Genomic DNA, 22,686 nt, shown 5'->3' on the forward strand with positions numbered 1-22,686 from the left:
ATCTTTCCTAGGCATGGTACCAAATAGTAGCTTCTTATATCCCAGTGGCGATATGCTTTGTTAGGGGTGAACATGAGTAAAACAAAAAAAAAAATTTATTGTGCATACCTACTGAAAAGACAATGAGCAATAAACGAACCCCTTATTATTTAATTGGAATTCATTATTGAATTGAGTATTATTTATTTTATTTCTTGCGGACTATTACCGTCATCCTTTTTAGTTGTTGTTTCATGCATCGCAGTGGATAGAGACGTTGAATCTCTACGGTTCCAGGTGAGAATTGCCTGAAAATAGTGATTTCAATCCTACCTAAAGTTGGCCAAAACGTGGTTAGACGACAACAACTATGGATGGCAGTAATTGCTGAGAATGCAGTTAGGAGATTCAGAGTTCCTATCCCGTCGTGGTTACCACCTGACGAAGGTCAGAGGAATAGTTAGCCGAAACGTTGTGAAACAACAACTAAGAAAGATGAGGATAACAGTCTGCAATAAATAAATAAATAAATGAAAAGAGAGAAGGCAAAGCCTGGAAGGGTAAACCTCCTAGAACTACACAGGACGAACAACACACTACAATTAACAGGGAAAAGGACTAATTTTAGAAATGGCATAGACTCTGTTGATTTTGGTGCCAAAGGAAAAAATCCTGCGGCGAAGATGTGCCTCCTTCAAAGCACGTGTTCGCAAACCTCCATTCTATATATATATATATATATATCTTTTATGTTTTGTAAATCATTTTTTATTACATACCTAAGTAAAAAATTGTTTAATTGATATACACAGTTGTTTTTCCTTTTCTTGAAAAGCTATCACTCCAATTCAACTTTCAGCCTTTAGCTTTGAGTACATATTGTGGATAAGAAAACCCAATGATTAAGGAATACTCCTTTTTTTTTTTTAAACCAAATTTATCCGTTACCCGTTTTATAGCAAAAGCAAATAAAAAAAATCATTTTGGCAGGCGAAGAATATTTTATAGCCAAACCTCAAAGAACTTGGCTACAATAAAAGAGAAGGAAAAGAAAGTTCTTCCTCAAAAGAAACTTATCTCCAAAAATATATAAACACAAAAAAAAAAAACGAATCTTAATGAACTACTAAAGTAAGGCAATCCAAGAGTTAAAAAAAAAAAATAAAAAGGAAACAGAAATAATTCTTCCTGAAAATATTCCAATACTGTAAAAACAAAAGCAAAACGGTGAAATTGGATGCAAATACAACCTTCGTTCAAATAGTTTGATTTTCTGAATATTTTGATATTAATAATTGTTTTTTTTGGGTTTTTTTTTTTTTACTCAAATCGATAATTTTATCGTGAGAAAAGAAAACAATATCAGAACTTGCTGAAGAGATAGAGAAAATACCAGTTTCCACATAATGCAAAGCAAAAATCTTCTGTAAAGAATAGATTTCTCTCGGTTACTGGAACTGTTATATATAATATAAATCTCACCTGCCTGTTTAAATGTATGTATGTACGTATGTTTGCCTAAAACTGTCGACAGACGCAGCGGATTTTCGTGAGATCGGTATCATTTTGAAGCTTGACGTGTTGGACGACAAATTTAAAAAAAATTTTTTATTACATTTTTACCGCAAACAAAGCACATTGCCATTTTGTTGTAGGGGACTACTATCAGGGACATAAGCATCAGGGGTACTGTGTAGGAAGTTAGGCAGCAAGATGTCGGTTCAGGTTGCACTTGAACTTCTGCATGTCAGTACAGTCAGGGAAGCAGGGATCCGGAAGGGAATTCCAAAGTCTAGCTGTTCTGTGGAAGAAACTACTGGAGTAGAAGGCTCTCTTGCATCTAGGGATCTCTACTGTGAAGGGGTGGGATTTAGCTGCTTGTCGGGTTTGTCGGGGGTATTTATGTCGAGGGGGCACAAGTGCTTGCAGTTCGTCAGAGCATTCACCGTTAAAGTACTTGTAGAACAGGCAGAGGGATGCTACATTTCATCGATGTGACAGAGGCTGAAGTTTAGATGACAGTTCAGGACCTATCAGATTGGCGACTCTCTTTTGAACCTTGTCTAGGAGTGAGAGACTGGTGGTAGATGCACCAGCCCAAATATGACAACAATACTCCATACATGGGCGAATGGTGGTCTTATAGAGGTATAGGATACTTTCAGGCATTAATAGCTTTCTAGCATGGTAGAGAGAACCCACCTTCTTCGCAGTGGTCCTGGCAATGTTCTCAATGTAATTGTTCCAACTCGTGTTTCCTGTAAACGTTAGACCGAGGAGTTTAAAAGATGTACTTTCAGATAAAGAGTCTTTGGCCATTGCTATTGGCGGTAGGTAAGGTTTCTTGTAATTATTGAAGGAAACAAGTTTAGTCTTTGAAGGTGACCATTTATTTTTGTCCCCATTCCACTACGGGTCGGAGGTCTTCCTCTAGTGTTTCTGACATTTCTTTAGATATGTGTTCATTTGTTTTCCTGTTGTGTCTGTTATAGAGCGTGGTGCCGTCAGCATACATACCCATCTCACAGATAATTTTGTCAGGGAGGTAATTTATGAATATTAGGAATAAAAGAGGTCCAAGGATAGACCCCTTAGGCACTCCCGCATTTATATCATATTGTTTAGATGTACATGTACAACCGTCAACCCTAACCCTAACCCTAACCTGGATTTTTCTCTTATCTAAGAAGGATCTAATTATGTTATGTATTCTTCCAGTGATGCCGTATGATCTGATTTTCTTAAGACTCTCATGCCATACCCTGTCAAAAACCTACCGCTCTACCCTCTCCCACTTTGTCCAGTGACTGGTATATACGTTCTGAGATTACAGTTAGGATGTCTGCTGTGGAACGGGCTTGCCTAAATCCATATTGTTGGTCAGTCAGAAGTTTAGCATCTGTAAGGTGATGGACTAGAGCTTGGTTAATTATGGTTTCAAAAATTTTGGCGAAAAGTAGGAGGCTAATGGGGCGATAATTTACTGGGTCAGTTTTTTCGCGAGAATTCTTGAAAACTGGCACTACAGAAGCAGTTTTCCAGCAGGCAGGAAAGCAAGATTCATTAAGGCATTTGTTGTAAAGTTTGGAGAGAATTAGAGCTACTTCGGCGGCACACTTTTTTAATAGCATAGCCGGGATGAGATCAGGTCCACATGCTTTTGCAGTGTCAAGCTTTCTTATGATAGCATGCACCTGAGCAGGGGTGATTTTCAGATCGTCTAGTGTGGCGGCGTCTGCAAAGGAAAGTCAGGGAGGGGGTTGTAGCAGAGTCCAGTGTGGAGTTGGAGGCAAACCGTCTGGCAAGCATGTTAGCCTTCTCAGTTGCTGAGCAAGCAACCTCATAATTGTTGGATAGTGGGGGAATTGTTGATTGCCCATTATTTAATACACTGTTGTAGATTTTCCAGAAGTCTCGGGTTCCTAATTTCTGTGCTTCCATGTGTTTTTGGGTGGTTTCATTCAATTCTCTCTTAGCTGTCGCTATTTCTTTCTTACAGTTATTTCTGGCTTCTATGTACATCTGTCTGTTTGAACTAGACTTGTGTTGATTAAATTTGCGGTACGCATGCTGCCTTTGCGCTATGGCAGCTGCACAAGTTGAAGTGGACCATTGGGGAGAGTGGGGTTTGCTATAGAATTTGTGTGTGGGAACATGTGCTTCAATTGCTGCTTTGAACCATTCAGTGGTCTCATTTGCGCAGTGTTCAGCAGGAAGTGAAAAGATATTTTGCCATGGAGCATCCCTGATGAGGTCCCTGATAGTGTGTTTGGAGTGCTGTCCGGGATTTTGCCAAACTTAGTATGCAATTAAGAAATTATATTGCTATAAAAATTCCAAACCCAAAATTACAAGGTAATAACATAAAATTAAGTTAAAAATTAGTCTAAGATTATTAAATAATAAATAAATTTTCGATACTTATTGGGGGTATTCAGATACAAAACCTATCTAAGAACATTCCCAGGCACATGTGTGAAATTGCATAAAAATTGGCTTAGCCATTTTAGAGTCTATAGGGAATGAACTCATGTAAAAGAGCATGGACACGCATGCGCAAATCCATGCAAAATGACATCACTGGTAAAGAAAAACACTATAAAAAGGAGAAAGAGCATGTCAAAGAAGACGATCACGTTAGAGACTTGGATGACATTTGAGAGCAAGTTAGAGGCATGGGTGATGTTATAGCAGTAATAAGATGCCATGCATGGTGGGAGAATGAGGAAACAAAAAAAGGCGTCATAATTTGAGTATTCATTCTTTTTTTTTTTTGCGGACTTTTATCCTCATCTTCATAGTTGTTTCACCATGTTTCAGCCAACTAATCTGCTGGCCTTCATCAGGTGGTGAACCGCGATGGGATAACAATGTTGAGTAACTACTGGGGATGCAGTTACAAAACTCAGCATTCTTATTCCATCGCGGTTAACCACCTGACAAAGGTGAGAGGATTAGTTGACCGAAATATGGGGAAATAACAACCACAAAGATAAGAATAAGAGTCATTGTTACAACGGGAAAAAGTGAGTTGAAGTTCTTCCCTATTCTTTGTCTATTTTGCGACTGAGACTACAACGTGTTGGGTAACATTACACTCACACACGCACAGACAAAATGCATTTTATATATAAATAAACATTTTCTTGGTTCATCACACTTTGATTTTGAAGAAGCATTTTCATCGTTAAGTTTGAATATCAAGAATATTTGATATTCTATTAAGTATATAATTATGCCGACGAAGCTCCATGACACGTCCAAAAGCCAGAGCTGCACCAAAAGAAGGTCATGCTCACTGTTTGATGATCTGCAACTGGTCTCATCCATTACAGCATTTTGAATACAGGCAAAACAATTACAGCAAAGTACTTTCAACAAATGGATGAAATGCATCAGAAACTTCGACAACAACACCCAGCATTAGTCAACAGAAAAGGCCCAATTATCCACCACGACAATGCTCAACCACACGTTGCTAAACCGACCCTGCAGAAGTTGACTGAATTGGGATACGAAACTCTGCCTCAGCCACCATACTCTCCAGACCTCTCATATACCGACTACCACGTTTTCAAGCCTCTTGACAACTTTCTGCGTGAGAAATGCTTAAAAAAAAAAAAGTGATATCAAAAACGCCTTGAGCGACTTAATCGCCACCAGAACGTAAGATTTTTTACGTTACTGGCATAAATACACTTGTTTTGCGTTGACAGAAGTGTGTTGATTCTGATGGTGCTTTTTTTGTTTTGAGCCGAGATATGTTCATCTGAATTTAAAAGTTAAAAACCGCAAGAACTTTCTTTTCAACTTGATATTTTTTTTTTTTTTACAAAGTAGTCACCACTTATCAAGGCCTGGAGGCCACTCGAGGATAAGGATTGATGTGTTTATAGTAGTCAATGAGGCAATTAATCGTTAGTAGTGGAAATTTGGTGGATTGGATTACTTAAGGGGACAGTTCATCAAAAACTTGTTTACATTAGACTTGAAGACGACCATATTGTAGTCAGAAAGTAGGGAAATGGAAAAAAAGTTTTACGGGCGTGCAGTTCTAAGAAAGAAGCTTTGTTTATGGAATCTACGTTTAGGTTTAGGCACAGATAAAGAGTGGAGATAATTATTGATAGTGGTTTCAGTTAGATGAGTGTTTTTCATGCAAGTTTGGTGAGGAGCGGGGCTATAGATTGGACCTATGCATTCTATATTCTACTGTTAGACTTTGACCATTTCCTGTTTCTAACCTAAACGGAATTAGTCGCTTACGAAATTGCTGCAAAGAATTCCTCACATCTCTCTGTGTTCAACTTCAGGTATTGGGTAAACAACTATTAAACTGAAAGCTATTTTCCCCTTTTAAATTCTGAATAAGCTTTGCTTAAAAAGCGGAAAACAAACTGTTTTTGAAATCTCCCATACCCCCTCCCTCCAAAAAAAAAAAGAAAAAGAAAATATTTGAAATATTGTAAAGAAAGTCAATTATGACAATGGAAGGAGGGAGAAAAAAAAAAATCAACTTTTTTTTTTTTTTTTTTGGCTTTTATAAGAAAAATCTCAGAGAAGCCAAACACTTAATATTATTTTTTTTTCTCTCTCTCTCTTCTTTCTTTTCAGTGCTCTTCTCACAATCAAAGGTTGGCAGCCATGCCGCTCCAAGCAATTCTTTTGCTTTTCATGATATAAGAGGTTCGTTTGAAAGTGAACAGGACTGGGTCTGCCTGTGTATGCCATTATCTCACATGTTATCTATCTTTTGTTGTTGTTCGCGCTTAAACAAGGCACATTGACAGCGTAGCATAAGAGACTACTGTGATATGAGCCAGATTTATAGGGAAGCAATATGAGTGAGGAATTTAGTTGCAAGATGTTTGGATGCTTGTTTATATTGGCGATCTTTTAAACCAACGCATTTCAGGTGAAAACATTACTACATACATGCCATAGCGAAATTAGTATACATTCCAAATTAACTGTAACAAATATTTAATTTTAAAACAATACAATTGTTTATCTTACATCTGAAGTTGAACACAGATAGGAAAAGGTGAGAAATTCGTTTTAGCAATTTCGACGCATTTTGGCTGACCAATCCTCTGGCCTTCTTCAGGTGATTAATCACGACGGGATAAGAATGCTGAGTCTTGTAAGTGTATCCCCAGTAATTACTGCCTTCCATAGTTGTTGCCTCGGCACGTTTTTAGCACGTTTTCTCACCTGCTTCGGGTAGGATTGAAACTGCTATCTTCAGACAATGCTCACCTGGAACCGTAGAGCCTAAACACCTTGAAGGCCAGAAGATGAGTTGGTCGAAACGTAGTGAAACAACAACAACTATAAAGATGAGGATAATAGTCTGCAAAAGAATTATGAAAGGATGCCTCCCAAAAAATAGAAAATAATATATAAGACGAGTTTTTGTTGTGAATGTTTTGTAGGAGGAGGGTAGGACCATAGATTGCAGCTAAGTCGAGCACCTGCCATTTCTCATCCATCAGGTAATATTTTACCTTTTATTGTGCTCCATAGAGTTAATGTTGGAGACGCTCCTCCATGGGATTAATGGACTATCTCATGACGTCACTTCCTCTAGTGTGGTCACTTCCGGTATCAAGTACCGGTGCCTGGCAGTCTAGGATTGGTACGTGACGAATCAGATTCTTTCTTGTTGACTAGTGGCTTGTTTATATTGGCAATCTTTTTAACCAACGCCTTTCAGGTAAAAAAAAAAAAACTTATTACGTAATTACATGCCGGGTCAAACTTAGTATAAATTATAAAAATTACAAAAAATGATCCTGTAGAAAATGTGCTAGATGTATTTTTAACAAAAAATCATCCGCAGTTATATTCTATTTAAAAATGATGGATCCTTAATTTAAGTCAATTTAAGTCAAGGGAGACAAGTCAGTTTGTCAGTTGGTCGTATAACTCTTCCTCATTAAGTATACAATAATATTCAATAATTCGTCACGAGATCTGATTTTTTTTTTTTCAGTGCATCAAATTCATTCTAAGTAAGCTGAAAAAACAAACAAACACACACACAACAAATATGTTATTGACCTGTGGCTAGCAAAGAAGTTTGTTAGATTTGGATCATTTCATGTTTATGACCTAAACCGAATCAGCCGCTTATGAAATTGCTAAAAAGAATTTCTCACCTTTTTCTATCTGTGTTCAACTTCAGATATAAGATAAACAATCATATTGTTTTAAAATTAAATACTTACCTATATTTGTTATAGCTAATTGTATACCTTATTAATATGTTAGAAAAGCTTTTCCTTTAAAACCTACCTTTTTTTTTTTTTTATTATTACATTTTCACCCCGAACAACGCGCAGTGCCACTTTAATGTAGGGGGCTACTATCAGGGCCATAAGTTGCAGGGATACTATGTAGGGAGTTGAGCAGCAAGATATCTGTTCACATTACACTTACTATGATGGCTGTGTTTCTAGCACTACAATGTGGACTGTTCCATATTCATGTTGCATTGAAACAAGAAAAACCTACTAAACTGCAATAGTATCTAATTCTTGAAATAACCTTTAACATATTGGTCATCTTGCAAAATATAAATAGTTTCACAACAGTATCACAATGGTTTCACAACAGTATCACAATGGTTTAACAACAACGCTTTGTGTGTGCGTTATCGGCAGCTCCTGTTGTCCCTCAGTCCTCATTTTTTTAATGAGTGATTTTTCTGACAAAGGGAGAAAAAAAAGCTGTTTTCTAGGTTGGCAGTATTTTGCATGAACAGTCGACAGAGATGGCGGAAATTTTCTGTTTCTATGTCTATCCTTGTAGCCATGTCACTAGTAAGGGTGCTGGAGGTAAACATTTTATCTGGGCTGACGTTATCCGCCTGATAGTCAGAGACCCGAACCTTGGATTAACCACTAAGGAGGCTGTCCTATCAGCAGGTGCAAGGTACTGGGGCTGCTGTATTGCCATTTGGTGAATGGATTCTGAACCATGCAGTAGTTTCTGGTGGGGCCTCTCGATGCCATATTAGTGAGTAATTGTTACGGCTTTACCTTATCATGTTCTACAAAAAAAATCTCCGTTCCTTTTTCTCTCTTAGTTTCCCCTCTCTGTCCTTCTCTAAGCAAGTCGACGACCTAGTCCACAAACTCCAAAATTCCATCATGACAAGTTTCAAGAAAAAATACACGATTAAACCTGGATCTGCAACTTCCAATGTAGACCCCCACTACCATGTCTCCTTCTCCAACATTAGGGGTTTACATTCTAACCTTCTAGAGGTTGAAGCCCAATTACAGGAGACTAAACCAGACCTTTTATTTTTAAGCGAAACCAGCATTGGACAGACTATTTCCCTAAATGAGTTTGTAATTAAAGGATACTCTAACTTAACTTCCAAATCTGACCCCCAAGATCGCCATGGGCATGGGATATGTGCCTATATAAATGATGGCTTTCCATGTGGTAGGGACATCTCCAGAGAAGATCCTAACTTACCCTATATGTGCTTCCGGGTTGCATTAACTCACACTACCGCATTTATATTTACTCTCTATCGCCCCCATAACAGCGGAGTTACTATCTTTCAAAGCATATCTGAGAAAATTGATTTCTCCATTGTTTATGACCTTACTCAGATTGTTCACGAACCCACCCGTGTGCCCGACAATGACAGCCAGTATGCGAGTCTCCTAAACCTTTTCCTCACAACTTGCCCTGAACTATGTTCAGTTTCCATTCTGTCTCCTCTTGGATCTTCCAACCACTCAATTGTATCAATTAAGATAAAAATGAAATGTAATGTCCTTAGACGTACCTCTCCATCGTACAGCATATCGATACACTATGTCTGACTGGGATAGCTTCCGTACATTTATATCGGATCTTCCTCTGCGTTCCATGTTTAAAAAGGATGTGTCATCTATAGTATCAGACCTGACAGAATGATTAATTGTAGGTATAGACCGTTTCATACCCTTAAAAAAGTTCCAGCAAAAACCTAACAGCCAGCCATGGTTTTCTCCAGAATGTGCTGCTGCTATTGCACACAGAAATCACTTTTTCCACTGCTTCCAACGTAATAGGACTGCCAGCAACCATTGTAAGAAAGTAAGAACACAAGAGAGTTATATGCTCAGTCCATCAAGTCCAAAGTAGCTGAGCAGTGGCTTGGTTCCCACCAGTTTTGGCAAATAGCAAACGGAATCCTGAACAGAAGCGTGTGCTCTATCCCAACTATCATCAATGGACCTGAGTTAATCTCGTCAGCAACAGACAAAGCCAAACTCTTTGCCAAGAACTTTGCAGCTAATTCTACCCTTTGTGACCAAGGGTGCCAACCCCCAATATTTCCTCCTGTATCAGAAAAAATGCTATGTGATATACAAATATCTGTACGTGATGTTGCCAAGCTAATCAAAAACCTTGATTCCAGTAAAGCAACCGGCCCTGACAGTATTCCAATTATAGTACTCAAAAAACTTTAACCAGAACTAGCGCCCATACTTATAAAACTGTTTAAACGTTGTCTTAAGGAGAATTGCTTCCCGTCACCCTGGAAAATCTCATCAGTATGCCCTGAATTCAAGAATTCAGGTGATCGTTCATCCCCCTCTCAGTACAGGCCAATAAGTCTCCTGTGCGTCATGAGTAAATTGCTGGAATCTGTGTTAAAAGAGAAGTAATCAACCATCTCAGCAAAAATAACCTTTTTAGTGACACACAATATGGTTTCTGTTCAGATGTGCTTACAGTTATATCTCATAGGATTAGCGAATCTCTCAACAGAGGCAACCTTTCTAGGGCAATTGCTCTTGACATATCAAAGGCCTTTGATAGGGTATGGCATAAAGGTTTACTTCGCAAGATCTCCAGCTATGGTATAGCTGGAAATGTCTTCTCAATTATTAAATCATTTCTCTCTGATAAGTTCATAAGAGTAGTAGTTGATGGGCAAAAATCAGAAGCTCACAGTATTAATGCTGGAGTCCCTCAGGGGTCCATCCTGGGTTCAACTCTTTTCCTGTTCTACATTAATGATCTTCCAAATCACATCCTTACATCATTTGTAGACATTTTTGCTGACGACACTACCATTTATGGTAGCACATCTAAGACAATAAACGACCAAGTTCTCTCCGATTATCTCTCCTCTGATCTTGATCACGTTGTACAATGGGGAAAGGAGTGGCTGGTTACTTTTAATGCATCTAAAACCAAGCTTTTATCTTTACATCATCAACGTTCTGATCCACATCTGGCATCAATTAAAATGAATGGCTCTCGTCTTGGGGAGGCCTCAAGTTTTGACAAGCTTCTGGGCTTGACCTTTACTCCTGATCTTAAATGGAATACGTACATCAAATCTGTTGCCAAGGCCGCTGGAAAAATGGTTGGATTCTTCTATCGATCCAATAGATATCTCACTGCTGATGCAATTCTCTATCCATATAAGAGCCAGGTACATCCAAGGATGGAATACTGTTGCCACATCTGGGCAGGAGCAGCTAGAAAGGACTTGTCCTGCTTTGATAGGGTTCAAAATAGACTCCGTGGCCTGGTGGGAGATGTCTTTTTCTCTTCCCTGCAACCTCTTTCTCACAGAAGAGATGTTGCGAGTTTGTCTCTACTTTATCGTTATTTTCATGGGAAGTGTTCGACTGAGCTTCAATCTATGGTCCCCCCTCGCCAAACTTTCACAAGAAACACTCATCTAGCTGAAAACACTATCAATAATTCCCCCTACTCTTTATCTGTGCCTAAACCTAAACATAGATTTCATGATCAAAGCTTCTTTCTTAGAACTGCACGCCTGTGGAATTGTTTTCCGTTTTCCTGCTTTCCAGCTGTCTATAATATGGTTGTCTTCAAGTCCAACGTGAACAAGTTTCTGATGAGCCGTTCCACTTAAGTTAACACATTTACTGAACTTCCATTACTATCGATTACTATATTGTCCTTTTGACTACTGTACACTCTTTAACCCTTATCCTTGAGTGGCCTATCGGCCTTGATAAGTGGTGACGCCTATGTAAAAAAAAAAACAAAAAAAAACAACAGTATCTTTTTTTTTCTGAGAGAGGAGGGGGGTCATCGCTTATCAAGGCCTAGAGACCACTCTAGGATAAAGATTATGTGTTAGGTAGATGGTGTGACAACATAATCAGTGATGGTGGAACTTGGGAAGGGCTAGAACTTATTCCCATTAGATTTGAAAATGACCATGTTATAGTAAGCCAGGAAGCAGCTCCATGGTACTGTGTTCCACAGATGGACAATTCTAGGAAGAAAACTCTGCTCATAAAATTTACCGAATAGTATATATTACTTAATTGGAATTCATTATTGAGATGAGTGTTATTTATTAATTTATTTACTTGGCCAAAATGTGGCGAGACGACAATAACTACGGAAGGCAGTAATTACTAAGGATGCAGTCAGGAGATTCAGAGTTCCTATCCCGTTGCGGTTACCACCTGACGAAGGCCAGAGGAATAATAGGCTGAAACGTCGTGAAACAACAAAGAAAAGATGAGGATAATAGTCTGCAATAAATAATATTCTTCTTTAAAATTGTTGTTTAATTGTACAGCTAGAGAGTGAGGGAAGTTGTTGATAGTTGTTATAGCTAGACGAGTTATCATTCTATTTTCTTTGCTAAAGGTCTAGATCTATGGCGCGGTCAACAATAATGGATCTTTATCACCATTTGCAGCATCAGCAGCTTAGTTCAAGTAAAGACTGATTTCACGAAGATCATTATGCAGAATATCTGCCTATCCTATCATTTGCTTTCCACTCAGTTGCTTCCCAGTGACTTCTAATTTAAAAACAAGTTTTGCAATTGTGTCGTCGTTTGTCTTCAGTGCACACCCAAACCATCTGAACCGCTATTTGGTCATCTTGCCCTCGATCGAAGCAATGCTGTAGTGCCTTCAGATACTGTCATTACAGATGTGGACATTGCAACATGATTTAGATGCTCACTTTTAATTACCGTTTACTTATGGCTGACCAAAACATGCTCATGAATGTGTAGTGACATATTAATGCTTATATAACACAAACAAAAAGTGTGTGTGTGTATATATATATATAATTATATATATATATAACTACTTCATTTACTCACATAAATTTAATATACGAAAGTATAGATTTATGCGTAAACTTTAAGTATTTACTTCAAAAGTGCTCAATATGTAGGTAGAGCTAGTTAGTAATTTATAAAATATATATGGCGATTAAGCTACACTGAATATTCTGCGTTTCATCCACTTACAGGATTCGTCAGGCTTATGCGCATAAGCCTGACGAATCCTATAAGTGGATGAAACGCAGAATATTTAGTGTAGCTTAATTGCCATATATATTTTATAAATTACTATATATATATATATATATATATATATATATATATACATTGTGCCTTAAATAAGTTTCCAGATTTTTTTCGTACAGGTATTTAAAATTGTCGTAAACTCTTGAAAATTTAGTATGTTATTGCTATACATCTTATGAGACGACCGACCAATTTTTATAATTTCAGGTTCAAACGAACAGCAACAGCAGGAATTGGAATACATTCTACTAAAGCCTGATTGTCACAGCTGGTGAATTTCAAAAATGCAATCTGGAAGTAAGGACACTTTAAAAAAACGATGTGCAATAAAATTCTGTTTTAAACTTGAAAAAAAAATGCTACAGAAACGTATGGAATGCTTCAGACTGCTTTTCGACCATCTTACATGAATTGAGCATCAGTTTATGAGTGGCATAAAAGATTCAAGGAAGCAAGGAGTCTGTGAGGGATGATGAGAGGTGTGGGAGGAGTAAAGAAGTTACAACACCAGAGTTGATTGGCCAAATAAAGAATTTCATAAATAAGGACCGTCGTGCATCTATAGGGACAATAAGTGCACAGTTTGATGTCAGTGTGGGAACTGTACGCACAATCATTCGTGAGGAACTGAAGATGCGGAAGATTGCGCAAAGTTTGTCCCAAGGGTGCTCCATCCTTGTCACGGACTACTTTACCAAGATGGGCATCAAGATAGTTCCTCACTCTCCCTATAGTCCAGATTTCGCTTTCTATGAATTTTGGTTATTCCCTAAGCTCAAGGAAAACCTTAGAGACTGTCGTTATGAGAAAATTGAGGAGATGAAAGAAACTGTGAAAAAGGTCAAACATGGGGCCTTCCAGAAGTTGTTGGAACGGTACAAGTGCATTGCAGCCAGAGGAGATTACTTCAAAGGGGACTATAGTTTCATGTGTGTGCTATCAATAAAAGTGGCCATACGAAAAATGTCTGGAAACTTATCGAAGGCACCTCATAGCTGAAATATCAACATAAATTATGATACACTTTCTTCTTAAACACACAAACTTATACTTTAATCGTTTCTTGCTTTCATTCTTTCTTCTCTTTTAGTAAACTCATATTTCAAAACCATAATTAATAATGTTACCATAATTCAATATGTACCAAGACGGGGGGGGGTTATATTTCTCTTTTGTTTGTTTTTTTCTTCGACTTCAGAGAAAAAGTGGACATCTTTGACTTCAGAGAAAAAGTGGACATCTTTGACTTCAGAGAAAAAGTGGACATCTTTGACTTCAGAGAAAAAGTGGACATCTTTAACTTCAGAGAAAAAGTGGACATCTTTGACTTCAGAGAAAAAGTGGACATCTTTGACTGATGATAAATTTAAAGAATGTTCATCCGACATAGAAATGAAGATCATCTCATCATCCTGGAGGGAGTATGTATAACATGAGATAAAATTGTGATGTAAAGGTTGCGTAATCTCTATCAGTGAATACGAAGCAACTCTCGGATTATGTAGAGACTACATAATTCAATGTCCACCACGTTCCACTTCCCAATTCTCTGTGTTGAAAGATGTGAGTATTAATGTCTATTTACTTAACGGCTCGTGACTGGTTTAGTGTTTGTGGGTGCGTGTGTGTATTACATATAATTCACAGTACACTTATAACAGCATATCTGTTGCTGCATGGCCTTCTGTCTTTTGGCTGTTGCCTGAGGGAATTTGTCAACATCTTAGGGAACTGGCTTCTGCTATAACAAGCATTCATGCAAGACAAACACAAGACGATGTATGTATGGTTTATTTCACTCCCAGGTGTCTCGTCTTTCGCAGCATGGAGTAAAATTGATGATCTCGGACTTGTGTTGTTTCTCTGCATCCATTTAGAGACTGTCACCGCCTATTCAACCCATCTTGCTTCCTTGAATTTTCAAACCCAACTCTACAACTTAACTCAGCTTATTCAAACCGGAACTCCTGACACGTCACGTCTGGTCCCCATTCAGATACTTCCGGTGCAAATTGACCGGTCATTCATGTTTGATACATGTCACAACATGACTCTTTGACTCTTTCTGCACCTGCATGCTCGCTCAACTCATTGTTTCCCACGATTCAATCTCTGTTATTCGATACATAGATAGATAATTAGATAGACCAATAGATAGATAAATAGATAAACAGATAACTAAATAAATGATTTCTACCTGGCATTGCCCGGCATTTATCTAACATCTGTTCTTAAGAAAAACACACCTGAAGAAAGTTGGATATTATATCGATGGAAACGTTATGCAAATAACCTTCACAATGAGAAACCGGCTTTATAATATTCTTTTTGTTTAGTTAAGCAGACTGCATATTTAATCTAGCTAACATACTCGATTCTTTGTTACCACAGGGCCCAGTCTGTTACATTGACAGTGTAATACGTGCAACTTGTTATATATTGTGGCCCTATGCTGGTAGGTAGAGATCGAGTTAGCTCATATAAAATTCAAGAGAGTGTTATTTAAGTACATTTTCAGAATGGCTTGGCAATGAACGGAAATATACCCAGCGGCCCAGCAAAGGTAAGCGATGGCAGTTCTGTGGTCAGCTCTCTAGACAAAATACAGCTAAACGCAGATAATGAAGACATAAGAAATTAGATCAAGTGTTTTAAGCATAGAAAAAAGTGTTTTAGACAGTTTACCGCATATCTGATGTGCAGTCATTAACAGTAATAACTTCATGCATGCGTGGCACATGGACAAAGGGACATACCTTGCGTTACACTAGTTCTTTTGTTCACTGGCGGTTGGCACTTGTCTTGAAGACGCTGAAATAAAGATCTTTCCAACTTCATTGGATGATAAGCAACATCAAGACAACTTCTTGTTACAGATTTTAAGTGTCTTTATTTTCAGATGCATGTCAAGTTGAGTCGCTCTGCTGGGTAAGTCTTTGTCGACCCAATTCTACACACTGCTGTTGATTACATTATGGAATCGTCCAACGTTTCTGCTTCCTAACACGGATTCTTCTAACTCTCTAATGTCCGTTACCATATCTAAAAACTTTATCCTTTGTTCTACAACTCCGCTCCCCACCCCCCTCCCTGATTGGTCATTAAACTATTTATCTGTTCTGACATTGTGCCGTTTTTTAAGTTTAGAAATGCGGCCAAATTATAGTTCAGTGTTTTATATACCTCTTGTCAAATATTTATTTTTCCCTCTCAAAAATTATCTCTTTAACATTCTTTTTGTTTAGTTAATGCAAACTGCATATTTAATCTAGCTAACATACTCGCTTCTTCATTACCTTAGTGCCCCAATCTGTTACAAATATATACTTTACACAATCATACTTTAAGTAACAATTCTTACCTGATATGAAGGCATATTTTGTTTGCAGAACTTCTGCCACATCCAACACACTGAGAGGACAATCAAGATCCATCTCGCCCATTACATAGCCTGTAAGAAATAATAAAAAATAAATAAATAATTAGAAGTTACCAAAATAAAAAATCTATAGTTTTATATAAAACAAAATCAAAACAACAAACCGTGCACACATAGTGACTTAAAATCATTTTAAATAGAGCATTCTAACAATAAAATATCAGGATTAATTATTTGGATTATTCCGACTACTGTTCTCATTTTGAGTGATATTTTCACAATATTTCGTCTAATGTTTCCTCCGACCTTCACTAGGTGTATCTCGTCGAACTTTGAAATCTTTTTGTTGAACTTGGGAGTCTACACAGAATTTTTAATGGAACCCTTTATTTAATTAACAGGGAAGCATGTTCTCGTTCTGTCTGCCATGACCGGGTAGAAGACTGAAGTCATTTGCAATGTTATTCTAGGAATTAGCTGTAGTGAGGATTTAACCATCAATCCCCAGAAAAGTGCCCCTTAGAACTGAATTACTTATGTAACAGAGCATGTATGACCACATGTAAAAATATCAGTAGCAGCTGAAGGATAGATGACTAGTGAAGGTATTAGCAGCAGGAGTAGCCATTTGAACATGTATGCAAATTAGCAAGTGTGTGCAGGCTTGCGTCACAAGACAAAGAAAACAGGACATCATGTGGTTAAAGAGAGAAGCAAAGTGCTTGCCAGAGAAAATGGGTGTGTGGCCCCCGTGGTGGCAGCAAGAGACTTTTAAGCTAGTGTGAACATGGCAGGGTTTTGTTAATCTCATAGCAGACGAAATGAATAGTAAAAAAAAAAAAAAAAAGAAGCAGACACTGTTTGGAAAGTAACACTAATAAACGATTTGTATTAAAACGCAAAATGCAGAGTCGGATGTATTTATCTTTGCTAATTGTTTGTTTGTTTTTTTTGCGATAGTACAAGACCACGTGAGGGTCAAAGCGAGATTTGAACTGTAATGAACACAGAGCATAACAGCCACGTTACACTTAATACTTTATCCATTACGTCATACATAGACCTATGCATATCAATTCGATTTGTAATGATGAAAATGCTATTTAAAAATTAAGCATGACAAACTAAAAATATTATACCAGAAAGAAACATGACAGACCAAACAAAATTCTATTCCAAACAGTAGACCAAAAAAAATGCTATTCCAAAATAAAGCATCATAGACCAACAAATATGCTATATTAAAAGTAAGCATCACAGACCAATAAAAAGGCCACTTCCAACTTAAGCATGACAGACTAATAAAAATGCCATTTCAAACTTAAGCATGACAGACCAACAAAAGGCTATTTCAAACTTAAGCATAACAAACCAATAAAAATGAAATTTCAAATTTAAGCATGGCAGACCAATAAAAATGCTATTTTAAACTTAAGCATGGCAGACCAATAAAAATGCTATTTTAAACTTAAGCATGGCAGACCAATAAAAATTCTATTTCAAACTTAAGCATGGCAGACCAATAAAAATTCTATTTCAAACTTAAGCATGGCAGACCAATAAAAATTCTATTTCAAACTTAAGCATGGCAGACCAATAAAAATGCTATTTCAAGCATAAGCATGAAAGAGTTTTAAAAGAAGTTGGAGTCAAAGTTATAACAATAGGCGAAGTTGTTTTTTTTTGTTTTTTTTTAAATACCCGAACGATCAACAGAGTGGAGTCAGATATTTTGGATGTCTAGGAATCAAAGATCCTGAGATCAGTAAAAAATACTATTTTACACTTTAAACATGACAGACCAACAGAAATGATACTCTAAAGTTAAGTATAACGGATGAACGGAGAAAACTTTCTATGTACATGACATGACTGAACAACAAAAAAAAAAAAAAAAAAAAAAAAAGAGAGAGAGAGAGAGAGAGAAAGTACTTTCAAATTCGAGATAAGGAATTTTAGAGTTGATACATAATTCTAGATTAGAGATTTTGGTGCATCTACACTATAATAGCAAGGTTCAGATAATGAAAAAAAATCGATAAAAAAAAAAACAATGGTATCTACTGACTTTTTGTGTCAGTTTCAACTAAAAGCAATGATATCTACTTTATCAGCATATCAGAAGTATTGGTTGGTGCAAAAATAATGCCGTTTTTTGACATGATAAAAAACCCTCGCTATATTGTTTTGAAAATACGTGTCATAGTAACAAGGGAAGTAACTCAATTATGCTAAAACAAGGTAGTTAGCTTATATTTATGATTGTTATGCACAATTTTTTTTTTTTAAATTAGCAATATTTACACGCTATTTACCTCCCCTTGGAACTTTCTGATGTTTTTTTAGACAAACATTTTATTTTTGGTAATTTTAATCAAAAACTGTTTTCTTTAATAATTTTTTTTTTCTACCTTATCGTTTTTCATAATTTTTGGATATGTTCATTACTATAACATAACAATTAAGTAGAGACGATTGCTTTGCCTTGAAATTCAATATTAAAAATGTCGAATTTCATTTTTATAATTTTCATTATTATAGTATACTTGCATTTAAATTTTAATTAGAATGGTCACTGTAAAAACAGGCAGAATTTTTTTTTTTATTTTGCAAAGAAAACACCACATATCAAGACCAGAAGGCTACTCGAGGATAAGGGTTTATGATTGTAAGGTGGTAGTGTAGTAACTGTTAATGGTGTAGATCAGGTAGAATTTGAATTATTTAAGAAAATGGCTCAACAAGAACTTGTTTACATTGGACTTGAAGGCTACCATATTGTATTCAGCCAAGAAGCAAGCCAGCGGAACAGTGTTCCACAGGTGGGAAGTTCTAGGAAAGATGCTTTGTTCATGGAAGCTGCGTTTAGATTCAGGCATAAATAGAGAGTGGGGAGAAATTGTTGATTGTGGTTGTAACTAGTCGAGTGTTTTTTTTTGTGTGTGTGAAAGTTTTGGCAAGGAGGGGACGAGAGATTGGAGCTCAGACGAGCACTTGCCATGAAACTAACAAAGCATATTAGAGGTGGAAATATTGATGGATGAGGTGAAGGTAAAATGTCTGTGTATACAGATGCTAAATGACGGAACAAAAATCCTTCTTCAAGCCAAACCGACCAGCAGCGATGGATCTATTTGCCGCCATAGCAACTAGCAGCTGCTCGTCTATTTCTATTGATAGCCATTATCCAAGATGATATTCACAAAACCGAGTCAGAGATGCGGCAATCACAGCAGAGAGAGAAGGAGAGAGAGAGAGAGAGAGAGAGAGAGAGAGAGAGAGAGAGAGAGAGAGAGAGAGAGAGAGAGAGAAATTCAATAATTCCATTCAGTTATTATTCAAGATGCTAACCACAAAACCGAGTCAAGGATGCAGCAATCACAGCAGAGAGGAAGAGAGTGAAAAGGAAAGTGAGGGGGAGAAAAAGTAAGAGAAGAGAAAGAGAGAGGAGAGGGGAAAGGAGAGAGAGAAGAGAAAAAAGAAGGGTGAAGAGAGAAAAGAAAAAGAAGAAAGATAAAGGAAAGGAAGAGAGGGTGAGAGAGGGAGAGATATTCAATAACTGTTTAGTCAAGGCATAGGCCATATTCCTAAACTTCGATACACATTTCCAGCATGCGTAGTAGTCTATTGCAAGTGTGACTGCATCAACTGCATAAATAGTTTTCTTAGTGTCAGTTAGAAATTTCTTTTACGAAGGCAGTTCCAAAAGTAATGCCTCCTATTTTTTATTCCGCCTTAATGGATCAGAGAGGGTTGCATTGTTATGATTACTGAAATTATGAATTTATGATCTGAAAGTTTCGTCTCCCTGTTGTAGATACTGGCGGTGTGAGACTAATACAGCAACTCCACTCATGGGCATGTGTCAGAAGCAGAGATGTGTGATTAAATTCCTGACAAATATGCACTGAGAATGATGGGGACTATGTAGAAAAAAAAACATTCTACAGCACAAAAGGTTGCTAGTTTTACTGGTACCACTCCCGTCTTTGCAGCTTTTTAATTTAATAAAAAAAAAAAAAAAAAAAAGGGAGGCTTTATATTTGGAACAACGCTCATATAACAAAGCACACTCCAGACATCCATGCACAGCCATCATTCATCGCTGGCAAAAGTGCATTGAGAATGGTGGTTACTATGTAGAAAAATAAATTCTGGAGCACAAAAGGTTGCCTGTTTTAATGGTATCACTCCCGTCTTAGTAGTTCTTTAACTTTTTTTAGTTGAAAAATAAGAGGCTCTACGTTTGAAACAACCCTCACATAAAGTTAAATATTAATCTATAGGGTGGAGCGATAAATTTGTTGCGCTAAAGAAAATAACACAACAGATTTATTTTTAAACTTTTATTGAAAAAAATCAATTCAGGTAAATTGATTATGTAGTAGAGCTGTCATCTATTCAATGTAGCCGCCTTCAGCCTCAACCATCGCCTAAATACAGATCCAAAACTGAGAGCATACCTTTCCCACAAGCGCCGGTGGGAGCTAAGCAAATACTGGGCTGATGGCGGCAATCAGGCTGGCTTTGGTGTTATGAGAGGTCATGTTGGTGATCTTCTTCAAATATGACCAAACGAAGTAATCTAGTAGGATCAGGTCGGGGGAGGAGGGGGGGGGGGTCAGTGAGAGAAGGGTACAAAGTCATAGCACTCCTTCTAAAGCCAAGTCTGGGTCTCTTTGAACTTGTGAGCCAGCGCAGAGTCTTGCTGCCACACCCAGGGTCTACATCAAGGGATCACCACACTCTTCAGCACATCCAGATATACTTTGGTGTTGACTTTCAAGCCGACTTCGAACATGTGAGGTGGTATGATGTGGCTCTCACTTGAAACCACACCAAGGACCATAACCGTGTCTGGAAACTTTGCTTTCATCACCCTGGGCATGCTCCTGTTATTCATCGCAATCTAGCGATGCATTTTGAGGGTGCTGGCAATGGTCCTGTTTTCATAACTTGGATCAGTAGAGATCATGAGTTGTGCAGCGGTGCATTTCCGATCTCACTCGTTGAACATTGTGTCACTTTCAGACATGATAGAAGGCTCCTATCGCTCTTGGGATTTGTACACAACTGGCCAACTAGTAGATGGTCAGCAACAAAAAAAAAAAAAAAAGAAAACCGGTTTTCATCGAACGGAAACGGAATCATGTCGTCTTTTCTAATTTGCAGAGGGATTCTATGCAGGGAGTTGAGCAGCAAGATGTCTGCTTACATTACACTTGAATTTCTGCATGTCCGTACAGTCAGGGAAGTAGGAAGCTGAAAGAGAATTCCAAAGTCTAACAGTCCTATGGAAGAAACTATTAGAGTAGAAGGCTTTCTGGCATCTGGGCATCTCTAGGCTTTTGCTGTTTGTCGAGTTTGTTGGGGGGGTACAAAGGCTTGCAGTTCGTCAGTTAAAATACTTGTAAAACAGGCAGAGAGATGCAACACTTCATTGGACAGAGGCTGAAGCCTTGCTGAGTGTGTGTACCTATTAGGTTGGCGACTCTCTTTTGAACACTGTCTAAGAGTGAGAGACTATTAGCAGATGATTCGCCTTCATGTCAAATCTTGATAAAACAAGAAAAATTCCAAGCCAAGATCACAATGTAGTACCTGTTCTGATGCTACACTTCACTTTTTCTGCCTTTGGTCAGTGGAGAAGGAATCCTTCATGACTGAGACAATTTAAAGTTTTGTTGCTATCCAGAGTGCATCTTTTTGGGGAGCTGGATTTTCTCCCACCTAAAAAAAAATTGACCTTGTGTCTAACTCTGCCTTCGTGGGGAGGCAAGTAACAAGGAACAAGAATAATTCCGCACGCACCCTCAGCCTTCATCTCTAACACTATTTGAAAAGTTCTGAAATGAGTTTCCTTTTAAATAAACCTCCTCCAAAAAAAAAAACAAAAAAAAACTAAAAAAACAAATTTTATTTGTTTTTGAATCATCTGTAAAATATTTACGTTCATTCTAAATTTGTAAGCCAAGACGCCAAGACGAAATTTTTGAAATAGGTTTCTCTTTCCTATCCACAAAAAAAAGGAAAAAAAGAAAAAATATCCGTTCGATTCAAATTATGTTCAAACTTATATTTATGTAATCTTTGACGCTTGTTAAGATAGAGTCGACATATCGATTTTTTTAAAGATGTGGATTTAAGCAAAAACAACATTATGTACTTAACTGTCATGTCGAAAATAGTAATATATCCAAACATTATGAAAATTCATCCAATAGAACAACTGATATTGTGTATTTCGTAAAAAAAAAAAAAAAAAAAAAAAAGTCTATTGCTATAGGTTACAAATATTGGAAGCCATTAAAGTGGTGAAAAGAGACATAAGTATGCTCCCCATGTTCGCAACCTTCAAGATGTTCATATCTTGGGAAAATGCAATTTTCCCCAATTTTCCGTGAGAATTACTTTTAACTATGAATAATTTCCTACTCGATGAATTTTCGTAATTTTCGGATATATTACTATTTTCGACATGACAAGTAAGTATTGT

General features: G+C 37.4%; 1 protein-coding gene across 25 annotated transcripts in view; it reads right to left on the reverse strand.

Moving 5' to 3' along the window:
- The window catches only part of LOC145263096 (guanine nucleotide exchange factor DBS-like), an 810,829-nt gene that overhangs the window by 500,204 nt on the left and 287,939 nt on the right, over positions 1–22,686 (reverse strand). For all 25 annotated transcript variants that reach the window (XM_080120019.1, XM_080120020.1, XM_080120018.1 and 22 more), the window contains one exon: positions 16,173–16,262. In XM_080120019.1, coding sequence (XP_079976145.1) covers positions 16,173–16,262 — 90 coding nt within the window. The remainder of the gene's footprint in view (positions 1–16,172; positions 16,263–22,686) is intronic.

Source organism: Euprymna scolopes, chromosome 38, assembly GCF_053919585.1.
Source record: "Euprymna scolopes isolate OS-2025 chromosome 38, ASM5391958v1, whole genome shotgun sequence".
NCBI lineage: Eukaryota > Metazoa > Mollusca > Cephalopoda > Sepiida > Sepiolidae > Euprymna > Euprymna scolopes.